The sequence below is a fragment of the Ahaetulla prasina genome, chromosome 3 (genome assembly GCF_028640845.1).
Source record: "Ahaetulla prasina isolate Xishuangbanna chromosome 3, ASM2864084v1, whole genome shotgun sequence".
Classification (NCBI taxonomy): Eukaryota; Metazoa; Chordata; class Lepidosauria; order Squamata; family Colubridae; genus Ahaetulla; species Ahaetulla prasina.
In genome coordinates, this window is record NC_080541.1 from 81,348,231 (window position 1) to 81,363,436 (window position 15,206).

Genomic DNA, 15,206 nt, shown 5'->3' on the forward strand with positions numbered 1-15,206 from the left:
TCTAAAGGACTCAACCCAAAGAGGATAAGATGTGTGGGCCATTTGAAGTTATACAAGCAAGAATGCTAAAAAGAAACAGCTGCACATTTCATTTCATAGGCTGCTATAGAATAGGAGGCAAAGAGAAGCAATTCTCCTTTAGTCCTTCTAAACTGGGCTCTGGAAGTTCTGTAGTGTAAAGTTTCTAAACCATGTTAATCATGGAAGCCCACTACTAATTCAAGGCAGATTGCTGTATTTGGAAGTAATGGGGCATGTCTGCTTTGGCAAAAGTAGGGCTACCATACCTGGGATGCAAAAATCCAAATGACTCTTAGATGGCAACAAAGAAATAGGGTTTCTTTGCTGTCATTTGGTAGTTGTCAGCATCTCAGCAGTCCAGATCTGGTAGTTCAAGTTGCTATTTCCACCACAAATGAGCATTTGTTTTCCTCCTAGGTTCACCCCATCAAGTAAGGTAGCCCCTTCCAAAGAAACGACCTGACTTTTCCACTGAGGGATGTCAAGTACCTAACGATAAAGAAACTTCTTTCAACATGCCCCCCAACACATTCATCATGGCTTCATTCATGCAAAATGCTGAACCATAATGTAACTGTTTGGGTTTTGTACTCAGTGTTATGTTGCTTGTAACTTACTGAATAGGGGCATTGTATTCAGTGAGATATATTTCTATTTGTGGTGACATAACTGTACAGTATACGAGGCAATCGATGCTGGTTTCCATACTATAGGCGAATCCAGCCAGTGGCATCCATTCATTCTGGGTTTAGGATTTAGAAAGAGGCTTCAAGGCTGCTGTGCTGCTTATCAGGCTCAGCTGCCCCACCCAGAGCCACTGCCTAGGGGCAGCTATGTTCCTGCAGCTGCTTTGTATAGATAAGAGGAGGAGCCTCTCCCCATCTTTTGGCTGCTGCTGGAATTGGGCATCTTCATCACCCACAATGAGCAAAGCCTCCCCCCCCCATTGAAGGAGGGGGGATGAATAGGGATTCCCTACTTTGAAAAAAAAAGCTCCAGGAGGAGATTCCACGCCCCATCATTAGTAGAAGGACCCATACTCAATATACAATGTGTCAATAATTCCAGCTCTGCAATAGGTGGTTGTAGAATACTTGAAGATGGAGATGGGGGGTGGGGGTGGAGGCGGAATAGAATAATTGTGTCCAAACTAGACATTCGTCCATACCCCTCCAAACTGGATTTGCCTTCATGGTCTGAACTCACGTCACCTGTCCCTCTCTTTGAGAGAGACAAAGGCTCTGTCAAACCTGCTCTCCTCCATCTCCCTCCCACCCCTAATTTCCCCATCCCCAAAAACCCGTCCTCCAGCAACTCCCCATCACGGTCTCTGACGGGGCTTCCTAATATCTTCTGACTTGTGGTGGGGGTGGGGGGAGAGAGACTTCAGGATAGACACGGGAGCTTCCCTTTTGGGAAAAACCGCACCATTTCCAGGCAGTCCAGGCACGACGGGCGGGATGATGGCCGAGGACAAGGTGGAGGACGAAGACCAAGCGAGAGGCTGCGATCCCCTCCGGAGGAAGCTCGCCAGCGCTTTTACTCCCCACCCCGTGAGGAAGGGTGTGGTGTCTTGGGCGGGAGGGGGGAGGCGTGCTCGGCTCGGCCTCCCCCGGCCTGATAAAAGGGCAGCCCGGCTGTCGAGGGCACGAACCTGTCAAGATGGTGCTCACCGAGGAAGACAAGGCCAGGGTGCGGGCCTGCTGGGTCCCTGTGAGCAAGAATGCCGAAGTCTACGGATCTGAGGCCCTTACTAGGTAAGCCCCCCCCCGTTTCCACTTGCGGCTTGCGCGAAGCTGGCCTGGGCTATGGTGCTGGTGCTGCTGCCCCCGGGGCTTCCCTTCACTTTCCCTTTTCTCTCCCCCCACCCCGCAGGATGTTCACCGCTCACCCAACCACCAAGACCTACTTCCACCACTTCGACCTGACCCCCGGCTCCTGCGATCTCAAGGCTCACGGCAAGAAAGTGATCGAGGCGATCACCGAAGCCGTCAACAACCTGGACGATGTGGCGGGAGCCCTTTCCAAGCTCAGCGACTTGCACGCCCAGAAACTCCGCGTGGATCCCGTCAACTTTAAGGTGAGTCTCGCCTTCTCCCGGCGGAGTCGGGGCGAAGGAGGGCGCCCGCCTCCTGCCTTTCTCGCCTTTCCCTTCGGGGGCCGGGGGAATCCTTGTAAGCCGTCTCTCCGCCCGACGGCTCGGGAAGTTCTGCCTCTCTTAACGGCACCCCTCTCCTGTCTGCAGCTGCTGGCCCACTGCCTTGAAATAACCATCGCCGCTCACAACGGTGGGCCCCTCAAACCCGAAGTGATTTTGTCCCTTGACAAGGTCCTGTGCCAAATCGCCAAGGTGCTGGTGTCCAAGTACCGCTAAAAGGAGAACACACGCCCTGCCTGTGCTCGGAAATAATGGCCCTCTTCCTCTCCGGTCTCTCTTCTATTTCCTGGATAACCTTGTCAACATCTCTTGCCTGCACGTCTTCTGCTCTGTGGGGTTCGCTTGTGGAATCCTAATTTGGGTGTCTCCTTGGAGCCTGAATTGCTAGTTGCCCTGCAGCTGAATTGACCAAGCCAAGGTCTGAGCTTTCTGCAGTGCGACTGAGCAACTGAAGATCTAAAAGTGTGGATGATTTTTCAACCATCCTAAAATCATCCACCACCATTAATTTCTGAGCTGGTTCTACTTCTGCTGTTGTGCAAACTATTGTTTCCATTGCTTTCTCTCCCTTATTGAATTTTCATTATTACAACAAATTAATAAAAGCACAGGAAAAGAGGTGCAATAGCCTTTTTCGGTGTCTGTCTAATGTTCCAAGTTGTTCTGCTGCATTGTTGTTAGTATTGCATGTGCTTCTGAATTGGGCAGAAAACATTTGACATCTTGGTGTGGGTGGGCAGTTCATAGGAGAGGGGTTGTTGCTGTTTTTTTCAGGCAGCAATTGCAGAAAAAATGTGTCAAGTATGAATGAAATGGCTCAAATATATGCCATTCATTTGGGAATGTGCATGGCAACTTCTTAGAGAATTTGGGAAAAGCTTATGCAAATTAAGCCAAAAGCAATACTTGGTTTTACATAACACTGTAAAACTTAAACTCAGGTTAATCAGAGTAAATAGTTGGAGTCAGGGATGAAATCCAGCAGGTTCTAACAGGTTCTGGAGAACCGATAGCAGAAATTTTGAGTAGTTCAGAGAACTGGCAAATACCACCTCTCGCTGGGCCCAGAGTTGGGTGGGAATGGAGATTTTTCAGCATCCTTCCCCTGGAGTGGAGTGGGAATGGAGATTCTGCAGTATCCTTCTGCTGCCACACCCACCAAGCCATGCCCACCAAGCCACACCACACCCACCAAGCTACTGTATGCCCACAGAACCGTAGTAAAAAAAATGGATTTCACCACTGGTTGGAGTCAAATAACAGCAATACTCAAAGAAAACATATCATGGTTCATGCAAAATGGTAAGATGATGACTGAGTTCCTATAACTTCCCATCAACTTATTGTTCATAATAACAAATTATCAAAATGTAGTTTTTGATCAGCCTAGTTAGCCCAACAACAGTATGTTTATCTCAAGCACATTACTTATAATAGCATTTTCTGGAATATCCAGGCAAAGCTATCCAGGCAAAGGACTGTAGGGACTTTTAACCATCACTTTTTGCAGTTGGACTTTAAATAACAGGCATACCTCTAAGCAGGGCTTATACTAGAAGACCTTCTCCCAATGTTCCTACATTGATGAATTCTAATTATTTGGAACATGGAGCTCATGTTTCAAAGATGTTCAAAAAAAAAAAAGAAATTTTGAATAAGAAAATATGTGGCAGTTAGAAGTGTTTGTATCCATTTTATAACAGTACGCCTAGAATGAAGGTGTTGTAGTACAAATCTTTTGTGAATCAGCTGGGAGAGCCTACTATTAGACTTGGTGCATTCTAGAATGGGATAGATTACAAGGTGGAAAGCACCAGTGGAGTGCTAGCAATATCTAGACATTCCTGAAGATAATTCTTTAAAAGTCTGTTAGAATTATATCTCACCTTTCCTCCAGGAGTTGTTTACACAGAGATCTCCCTTCATTTTATCCCACCATAGTAGTGATGCTGTGAAATAACCTGGGCTGAAAAAGACCAAAGTTACACAGAGCTTCTGTGACAATGTGGAGACTTCAACTTGGATCTCGCTGATCTTCCTCCAGCAATTTAACTACTGTGCCATTTTTAGGAGTTGATGTAGTGCAGTGATTAGAACAGCAAGTATTGCAGACTAACTCTGCCCACTACCAGGAGTGCGATCCTGACCAGCTCACAATTGACTCAGCCTTCCATCCTTCTGAGGTTGGTAAAATGAAGAGCCAGATTATTGGGGGCAATATGCTGACTAACCTGCTTAGAGAATGCACTATGAAGCAGTGTATGGGTCTAAGTACTATTGATATGTGTCACAAGAGAAATTGGAAGCAGGGAAAGGGGGAAGTGTTGCTAGTTCAAACAGAGAAGCAGAATACAATGGAGATGAAAAACCTACAGACTTCTGTATTTTCAGCTGTATTTCCAGTAGGAGACATATTTCAAAGACTTCATAATTTGTAACACTGATCAGTTTGGTGCTAATGAGAATGGTCAGAAATAAATTTCATGGAGATGAGGGGATAGGAGAGTATCAGGAGGAAATGGCAGAAATGGCTTTTGAAAGGGAAATTTTATCGGACCTTTTCTAGAACTCTATGAGTTGGCTACAGTATACCAGCTACAATACCAGTTTCTATACAAATACCAGTTTCTATACAAAATACCAGTTTCTATACAAAATACCAGTTTCTATACAAAAAGGCTTTAGGAGGAGCAAGAAAATATCTGTATTCCCAACAAACCTGTAATCCCACATCTCATTATTCTCAAAATCTTTCCGTAAAAACTTATAATTAGAGGGCTATTACCAGCAAAGATAATACCGTAATACATATAGATTTGGTTGCAATACTCCAAGAAAAAGGGAGTCAGTTTTCAATGAATGTTTTTTAGATAGAAAGGGAATTTTTATATCACAAAGAAATGAAAGGCAGTTTATTGACATGGAAACCAATTAAAGAATTAAGCAATTTCTAAAACTTGTTTACTGAAACAATTAAAGGCAGCCTATTGATATAGGAACCTTTGACGCCAAATTAGTATCTTTGATATTCATTCATTCCATAAAGCTAATTTGCGATCGACAATTTGCAAACATCGGGAGCTGTCTATGGAGATTCTCAATCATCCAGGTCCAAAGGTGCTTTTTCAAGAAGCTTCTTGGATAAGAAGCGAAACGTCTTTAAAGAAAAACCAAAAAAGTCCAGTTGCCTCTTGAAAAAGCACCTTTGGGACAACATCGGAATTTAAGCAAGCCTAAAAAGAAAAAGCAGTTGCCATTACTGTAATATGATGGCGATGACGCATCCTCTGCACGGTCAATTTATCTATAGTGTACAATTTAGGCTATAGAAAGGATGCAAAGTAGGATTTCGGGGGTCCGCCAGCCCACAGATTAAATGGATCGGAGGCGAATGTTTCCTTATGGCCGGATGCTGGATTTCCCTGATGTTTCTCCGACGCTTTATAGATACACCTCTTTCCTCACCTCAGCTGCGAGAGAGAGAGGGGAAGTTAGCCAAAGAGAAATAACTCGGTTGAACGGTCTTTGAATATTAGTCGCTCGGGCTAATAGACATCTTCAGGGCGCCCTGAAGATATCTCCTCGAATGGAGACGAAACGTTTGGAACCAAATCGCCAAGTTCGGAGCTCAAACCAAGAACACAACAGAAATAACTGGTGGTGTTGGTGGTTTTATTGTTGTTCGCGGGGACGGTTACCCAGATGCCGGGGCCAAACTTGTGCCGAGAGGAAAGCGTTGGAAAACGAATCGGGAGACGGTCCAGCCGCCTATAGAAACTGGGAAACCCCGAAGAGGAAAAGCAGCGCAGGGCTGGAAGCGGGGCCCACCCACCAGCCTACATTGGGAGAAAGTGGTTCCCAAAGTGAAGGACGCTGGAGGTGGGTGGGTGCTGGAGGTTTGCTAACTTTCACTGGGATAAGCTTACTGAGGGAATCGGACACGGCCAGCCATGCATGCTGGCTGGGGAATTCTGGGAGTTGAAGTCCACCATCTTCAAGTCATGAAGGTTGAGAAACACTTGAGGCAGCAGAGCCATTTGGCCGCTTTGGCCTTTACGCCGCTGTAATTGGCGTCTAAATCCGAGTGAGAGAAGTGGGTCTTGGCGGACGGGTGAGCGGCGGATCGCTGGAGAAGACGCGAGCGGGGAAGGAAGCCCGGCAGGCCTCGCGCAGGTAGGCGAGGCACTCTCAGGTCCCGGGAAGGCTCGCTTGTTAAAGAACTTGTGGCATTTTCCTGAGCCCGCTGTTCGTTCTCAATTTTCCAGGGCAGAAGTCTGCAAACTTGGCTCTTTTAATACTTATGGACTTCAATTCCCAGAGTTCCTCAGCCAGCTTTGGGAGTTGAAGTCCAAAAGTCTTAAAAGAGCCAAGTTTGCAGACCCCTGTCCCAGGGCAACTTTGAAGCGGTGGGCGTGTTGAGTTGAGAGCCCCCCTCTAGGTCGCCCGAAACCATACCGATCTACCTCGCGGAGCCTGGAAAAGAGAGAAGCGGGCCGGCCAGGAAACATTGGCTATTAGGTAAAGAACGGCAAGCCCCGCACAGAAGCCCCTCGGGTCTTGTTCCGTCCTCCAGTTCCGCCCTTAACCTCCGTCAGGAAGTCTCTGGAGGTGAATCCGTGTGTTTTGTGGCATTGTGTTGTGCTTTGCCGAACAATACCCCAAGATCCCAAAGGAAACTCCCCTGCCCCGTTTCCACTCTCCTGTGGAAATATTGGGGTTATAATGTTGGCCTGTATTACCAAGAGGTTGTTCTAATGGTGTATCAGGCCCTTAAATTTCCAGTAGAGTAGAGTAGAGTAGAGTAGAATAGAATAGAATAGAATAGAATAGAATAGAATAGAATTTTTTATTGGCCAAGCATGATTGGACACACAAGGAATTTGTGTTGGTGCATATGCTCTCAGTGTATATAAAAGAAAAGATACGTTTATCAAGAATTCTAAGGTACAACACTTAATGATAGTCATAGGGTACAAATAAGCAATCAGGAAACAATATCATTATAAATCATAAGGATACAAGCAACAAAGTTACAGTCATACAGTCATAAGTGGAAGGAGATGGGTGGTGGGAATGATGAGAAGATAAATAGTAGTGCAGATATAGTAAATAGTTTGACAGTGTTGAGGGAATTATTTGTTTAGCAGAGTGATGGCATTCGGGTGAGGGGGGGGGGAACTGTTCTTGTGTCTAGTTGTTCTGGTGTGCAGTGCTCTGTAGCATCGTTTTGAGGGTAGGAGTTGAAACAGTTTATGTCCAGGATGGGAAGGGTCAGTAAATATTTTCACAGCCCTCTTTTGACTCATGCAGTATACAGGTCCTCAATGGAAGGCAAGTTGGTAGCAATTATTTTTTCTGGTTTTTGCAGGTTTTACAGCTTTTGAAGCAATGATAGTACAGATCTAAATAAAAGAAAATAAGCAATAAAACCCTTCCTCTGCCAGCTTGCTTCTCACAGATTGATTTCATGGCAAATCAATATTTAATTTTTGTAGACATTTCCTTGATATATCCAAACATACACATCAATAAAAACTGGACTCCCTTACTTTGCATTTTAAGATAGTATAGGTTTTACACACTTGAAATTATAATAGGACAGTAATGAAATTAGAAAGGAAATACCACTGTTATACTGGTACAGCTGATGATTTAAGATTGTCTTACATAGGATGGGAATAAAATAAGAGCAACTTTGTGCAACCAAGGATTTATCAATCTACCACCAAACTGGGACAAATTATATTGCCTTGAAATGTCACTGTCCCTTTGTCAGTCCTTATCTTGTTTCTACTGAGAGTCTTTGGCTGCAGTCCCTCCAAAGATTCTGAATTAAAAGGTCTAATGGTGAAAGAAGGGGTGGGAACTTGGTCTTTGTACTAGGCAGCTACAGAAGAACTAAAGGAATCTTTTTACTTGCACACTTCAGAGAGAGTTTGGCATCTGCATCTCCCAGAATTTACTGGCAACACCAAGATTTATCCATCCTCATAATGCTGGTTCAAACATGATTTTTAAGTTATCCACCACACCATGGATAGAATTAATGGAGCAATTTTGGAAGGAGCTATTTAGGTCACTGAGCGTGTAAGTGCAGAAATCCACATATTAGTATCTCTGACAAAAGATTTCCATTTGAGCATACCAGCAAAAGGGAGCCCACCCCATCATATAAATTACCTTTGCTGCTGAACTGCCTATTGTTAGGAAGTTTTTCCTACCATTCAAGTAGAATCCACCTTCTTACAACAAAAATATTTAGCATTCTGGAACACTGAAACATATTTTTTTATGATGCTCTTTTTGTGATACTTAATATTATCGTAGCCCCCTCAGTTTTATTATCTTAAACATTAAATATTCCCAGTTCCTTTACACCAGCGGTCACCAACTGATGGTCTGTGGACCACAGGTGGTCCACGAGAAAATTTTTGTGATCCGCAGAAAAATTATTTGCATTTTTTATATTGCACTAAATCAGGGGTCCTCAAACTACAGCCCCTGGGACAGATATAATAATAATATAATAATAATATTTTAATTTGTATACCGCCCTTCTCCTGAAGGACTCAGGGCGGTTTACAGCCAAAATAAAATACAGCAACACATACAATACTAAAAACAGACATTAAAAAACTTATTAAATTTGGTCCAATTTTAAAATACAAGCAAACCCTAAAAATTAATAAAAAATTAAAACCCATAAAATCAGCTAAGAAATTAAAATTCAAGCCAGTCCAGCAAGACGGAATAGATAAGTCTTAAGTTCGTGGCGAAAGGTCCGAAGGTCAGGTATTTGTCGAAGTCCAGGGGGAAGCTCGTTCCACAGGGTAGGAGCCCCCACAGAGAAGGCCCTTCCCCTGGGGGCCGCCAGTCGACATTGCTTGGCTGACGACACCCTAAGGAGTCCCTCTCTGTGAGAACGCACAGGTCGCTGGGAGATACAGGATGGCAGTAGGCGGTCCCGTAAGTATCCCGGTCCTAGCCATAAATGCAATGAACATTTGTGTTGCTGCAGAGAGTCCCTTCAGGGTCTTCTTGTGTGGGTCAGAGGGGGGCAGAAATTCCAACTTGGAGTCTGCTTCAGTCTCCTGGTGCAGGGCTTTGGGCAAAGGCTGGAGGGAAGTGCCACTGGTGACAAAGAGCCAGAGGGCCTTGTTCCAGTGGAACTGCCTCATGGCCTGGAACTGACTAACCATCACGGCCCGCTGAGCCTCCAGGTGCCGGCACCTGGCCTTGCACTCCTGCAGGTCTTCTCTATGCTTGGAAAGCCTAAGCTTGTAGTCCTCAGTGAGGTGCTTCTTCTGAGCCTCCTTCTCAGTCAGATACAATTTAAACTGAGCTGTTTTGCCAACTCTTTCTCATGATAGCTGCTTAGCTCCAACAACTGCTTTCTGTTGGGACCCTAAGGAGCCCTGGCGGGGAGACGAGTGGCTGGGAGTGGACGGGTGAGTCGAGGTTGGCAAGGCGCCCCTCGATGTGAGTGACTAAGCCTAACCTTCGACGTGACATTGAGTTGGCCCACCCAGTCACATGACCACCTAGCCACGCCCACCCCTCCGGTCATTAGGAAGATCATATTAGTGGTCTGCGGGATTTAAAATTATGAATTTAGTGGTCCCTGAGGTCCGAAAGGTTGGTGATCCCTGCTTTACACTATCTTTGTGGTACTTGGTTTTCAGACCTTGGCCATTGTCATTTTTCTTCTCTGAATCTAATCCAGGTTTTATTAATGGGGAGACTAGAAACAAAGTTCTAATGCAGAATGAAGTAAAAATAAATTGTCTCTCTCTGTGTGTGTTTCTTCCTCTAGTTAAAGACCTGATAATGTCTTACGTATTTTGCAAAAATACCTAGTAGATGATAAAACATAGTAAGAAAGGCCACATTACTGAACAATGACTTGGCTGCTTCTGATATAATGAGGGCATCTTCAGGTTCCTTTAATGAATTGCTTCTGCCTTCTATCTGGAGCAGTGCATCTTGTATCTTGAGCCCTAGTTAAATTAGGTGACCCAGTGCTTTATAAACTAGTCAATGCATTTCCTAAATAAAGCCACATATATGTAGCAAAGAATGAGATTAATGTTCTGAATATTTCACAGAACATTATGTAGACTTTTTGGGAGGTTCTAATCAGGATAAATAAAAAAGCCATATTCATATGTAACAAAATGTAAAAAACAAATGTAGTGAACATGGAAAACATATGGAAGCATTTTTGAAAAAGTATAATGGTTTATAGTTTAAAAGGAATTTTATTCAAAAGGAGGTAGGAGTGCAGTTTAGCAATGTTTTCAGAACCCATTTAGCATAGCATAGCATTTCAGTTTTCTCGGTCAGTTTGCTTCTCAGCGTAGCTCTCAATTCAAGCGGTAAGCGGTAAGCAATAAGAGGAACAAATGGAATAACTAAGTTTGTAAAGGCTGATATTTCTTGTAATATTTACTCATCTGATCCTACTGATCTCTTCTTTGTCTATGAAAAACAACAGTAATTACTTAATATCTTACTATCTAAATATCTTAGATTTAATATCTAAATACTTAATTCTTTTCTTCACTTTTCTCAGATTACATTCTAGAAATTATTTATATTCTAAAAAAACCCCTCTTACTTAGCATGAAGTGAATTTTAAATAATTGTATATCCTACATATTCTGTCAGAGAAGGACTGAACAGAACATAGAGGGTGGAGGTGATGGGGAGAATTAAGTCACTGTTAACCAAATTCATCTACCAGCAATCCTAAATCACTAATAACAATAGTGTAAGGTGTCCTGTTGAACAATTCTTCAGCGTTTACAAGAATGGAAAGAAAGTAAAGAATTAAAAAAGAGCATTTTTATGATGTTAAGGCCGTCATTCTAAATAAACAAGAGACAATAATATGGAAAGAAAGAAAGCTATTGTAGTTGGAGGGATAAAGTTAAACTTTTACAGAAGAAAGAAAACGACAAGTGACTTTTAAAAGCCACAACATCAGTGAATGGAAGTGGAATGACTAGAAGGCTTTTATTTTTTGTAATGGCACTCAAGCATGTGGTCAGGATATGTCTTAGTGGTTGGATAAACATATCAATATGGATATGCAGAAATTGCAAAATCCTAGGAAGATTTGGAAAGTCTTGGAATCCCCTTTGGACAACCTATTGATACAGCAGTTTTGTTACAGCTGAAAGAACTGTGAAGAGTGGGACTTCCACTTCAGCCAAGGTAGAAGATGTTAGATCTGGTCTAAACAGGGTATAAATCCAACTATCATTACCTGGAAAAAGTTTGAGCCTCTCAGTTCCAAGAAAGTGGTCAGAGTCCTCGGGGGTTGTAATTATGGCCACCTTTCTATTAAATTCATGTCTCCCTTGGCTGTTTAATGCCTCTCAGGTGATGACATGTAATTGGATCCAGGGGGTAAAGGATGTATCATTGAAGGAAGGAGCCATTTTGCTGGATCTTAAAAAGATGGTAGTACACTCCTTCCTCAAGGAACCATCTCCACATCCAACAATTCTGTACAATTTTTGTTTTGTCGAACATTTCTTTTTACTTATAGATGACCTGCAGCAGGGCAGGTGATATATCCATCCAGGCCTTCCTCAACCTCTTAGCAGCTTTAGCATCATTAATTATGGCATTTTTCCTGGATTAGTTTCTAGAATTGGGAGTGTAGGGCATAGTGCTGAAGTGGTTCTCTTCATTTATCTATGGCTAATTTGTGTTGAGTTTTGTGGGGGAGGGGAGAGAGATTTAGCTCTAGACCCCTACTTGGGTGGGTTCCCTCAGGTTTCTACTCTCTTTGCTATTATTTAACTTCTATAGGAAGCTACTAAATGAGGGCCCATCAGCATGGGGCTAAGTATCATGAGTTATATGTAACCTTTATATTTCTACACCAGAACAATCATATGATGCAGTCAGAGTTCTTTTCCAATGACTGGTTGTGAATCTGGGTCTTAATGGGAAAGTATAGATTTTGATTCAATCCAAGCAAGACAGACTGGCTACTTTACTTCTGAATAGAGCAGCACTCTCCCAGATGGATCTGGTGTACAATTAGGAGTCTTAATCCATTTGTTTGAAGAACTGGTGGCAACTGAAGTCAAGAGACCCTTTTACCCAGCCTCATCTTGTTATTCCTAGATGGAGAGTTTCTGCTTATGGTCACTCACTTCCACACAGAGCATTTGCATCACACTGTATGGGGATTATTTTTTAAGACAAGGTGGAAGTTGTAATTGCTTCAGAATGCAGAGGTGCGAGTAGTACCATACCATTACTTTGTGAGATGCACTGTCTTTCTATAGGCTTACAGGTGCAAGTCCAGTTACTGATTATTATCTATTAAGCCCTTCATGGTACAAGGCCATGAGCTATAGTTTCTATTCAGGGGTGAAATGCTTCCAGTTCGGACAGGATCACTCGATCCGGTAGCGATGGCGGCAGGTGGTTCGGAGAACCGGTAGCAAAAATCCCTGCCCCACCCCCACCCCCGCCCATGCCCAGATGAGCTGCACAATCATCAGAAGTTTTTTTTTAACTTAAAAGCATTTTTTCTTCAACCGAAAAAATGCTTTTAAAAGTTAAAAAAAAGAGCGTCTGATGATCGCATGGCTCAGCTGGCATCATCAGAACCTTTTAAAAGCATTTTTACAACCTCTTCAGCCGAAGAGGTTGTAGAAAAAATGCTATTAAAAGTAAAAAAAAAGTTGGCCACACCCACTCAGTCACATTACCCCCCACCCCCACCAAGCCATGCCCACAGAACCGGTAGTAACAAATTTTACATTTCACCACTGTTTCTATGTCTCCCATCCCACAAGATCTGACAAACAGAATATACTTTAGACTCCTCTAGAAAATAGTGCCATCTAATGGGATTTAAGAAATGTATCTTCATTCTTCACTTTGGATGGTGTGTCCTTGCTGTCTTTAAATACTTGGTGGTTTGTTTGTGTTTTTGGTTCCCCGGGTTAAGATCAAAGTTGACCCCAACTGGAAAATTGCTTTTAGGATTGTTAATATATTTTGGCCCCTGTTGGGGCCCTGTTTTCATCCTGTATTATGGTTCTCTTATGTTTATTATTTACCTTTTTTGCTTTTAACCATAGCATAGTCACCCAGAGTTATATTTTGCAAGTGGAGCAACCATACTGTACAAATCATTTAAATACATAAGTAAATAAATATTCTGAAATAATGGGAATCCCTCATATTCGCTCTTAGATGTATAATCTTGATTGCAGAAAATATGACTTCAGTAACAGAATTGTTAATGCTTGGAATAAACTACCTGACTCTGTGGTATCTTCCCAAAATCCCAAAAGCTTCAGCCAAAAACTCTCCACTATTGACCTCACCCCATTCCTGAGAGGTCTGTAAGGGGCGTGCATAAGAGCACAAGGGTGCCTACCGTTCCTGTCCTATTGTTTCCTTTCATTATATCCAATTAATATAGTTATTACATACTCATACTTATATATATATGCTTATATATTGTATAATTATTTCATGTTTATGCTTATATATACTGTGTGACAAAATAAATAAATAAATAAATAAATAAAGGAAACTAAGCAATCTTGAGTAAGATGTCTTTATCCAATTTTGAGTAAGATGCTTTTACTGTCAGCTTTGGAAGCCATATTAGGAGCTTTACCCAATTTCATTCATTTAATGTAAAATAGAATCAGACTATATTGCACAGCTGTTGAAGGAAACAATAACTGAGTTCATACATTTGGGCTAAATCGTGGTTTAACTAAAGTTTGCCAAGTAATCCCCAATGACTGAGTTCACATATAACCCATGCTAGCTAGCTAGCTAGAGATAGAGATAGAGATAGCTAGCTAGCTAGCTAGCTAGCCAGCTAGATAGAAAGATAGATAGAATTCTTTATTCGCCAAGTGTGATTGGACACACAAGGAATTTGTGCATATGCTCTCAGTGTACATAAAAAGAAAAGATACAATAGCCCATAGTTTATAAACCAAACTGTCCAGGTTTACATAATGCATAAACTAAAACTAGACAAATCACATTACCATTTGGCAGAATGCATGAACTTAGTTCTTTCCTTGTGTATTTGAAGCAGAAAGATGAAAAATAATCTTTACCATCAACAAGTTTATGGTTCATTATAGTTAATATTATAACTTCTGCTAAACAGTGCTGAATTGTGTTAATAAATAAAAACAGGTACTCAGACTAATCTTTTGTGTGAACAAAAAGACTATTTTTAAATTATTATATATTTTTGGAAAAGTTCAAAACATGAAAATATAGTTATAGGAAATCAGTTGGCATATAAATGTAACAAATAATAAAGTATTAACTTAAGAACATTGTTTTTTTAAAATTATCAATTATAATAGAAGGGCAAGTTCTTCAGCTTTGTCTCTTTATTTTCCCAGCATACTGTCTCTTCTATGAATGCTTTTTTCATCACTTTCTTCAATCCAATTACTGTATTTGATAATATTCTAAACCACCTTTATAGTTGGTTTACCAAATCCTCTGAACTCAGATAAAGGGGTCAAGCTGCTGTTAACACAGAATACCTTATTCACTAACAAAAACCTTGTTTTTCAATATTCAATATAATATATCATCATGGCTAGTTGAATCCTCTTAGAAGATTGCACAAACTTCCACAAAGTAGATTTGTTTTGCTACAGCATCTCTGCTGTTTGCTCCTACTTTTTTGCTCCTTATTTTAAAAAAAAAGATCTGATTTTGAAAACACAGAGGCTGCAGTGTCTTGTTGATTTTTACAAAAACAATCATCTATCTCTCACCTCCCATCTATCTATCAGGTTAAATTTTGCATATTGTTAAACAGAAATCACATCCCAATCTTCTCTGGTTTTCCTCTATTTTGTTTTTTCATTAAATATACATTATGAACTCACCTCAAAATCATGATCTTCGGATGATTTTATATTAATAATCATCTCTCTTAGAGTTGCTATCTCTTTTTTATGTTCTTGTAACTAGAAATTAATAATGTTATACATAAGAGAATGATCAG

At 41.7% G+C, this 15,206-nt stretch overlaps 1 protein-coding gene across 1 annotated transcript; it reads left to right on the forward strand.

Annotated features, from left to right (window-relative positions):
• Nucleotides 1–1,620: 1,620 nt before the first annotated feature.
• On the forward strand, nucleotides 1,621–2,797 carry LOC131195769 (hemoglobin subunit alpha-A). The gene is made up of 3 exons (XM_058177972.1): nucleotides 1,621–1,778; nucleotides 1,897–2,101; nucleotides 2,267–2,797. The coding sequence occupies exons 1-3, from the start codon at nucleotides 1,684–1,686 to the stop codon at nucleotides 2,393–2,395; spliced, it is 429 nt and encodes a 142-aa protein (XP_058033955.1). The 5' UTR covers nucleotides 1,621–1,683; the 3' UTR covers nucleotides 2,396–2,797.
• Nucleotides 2,798–15,206: the final 12,409 nt, after the last annotated feature.

Coding starts and splice junctions, on each gene's coding strand:
- LOC131195769 (XM_058177972.1), top strand. CDS start 1,684: ATGGTGCTCACCGAGGAAGACAAGGCCAGGGTGCGGGCCTGCTGGGTC. Junction 1,779..1,896: donor GGATCTGAGGCCCTTACTAG/GTAAGCCCCCCC, acceptor CCCACCCCGCAG/GATGTTCACCGCTCACCCAA. Junction 2,102..2,266: donor TGGATCCCGTCAACTTTAAG/GTGAGTCTCGCC, acceptor TCCTGTCTGCAG/CTGCTGGCCCACTGCCTTGA.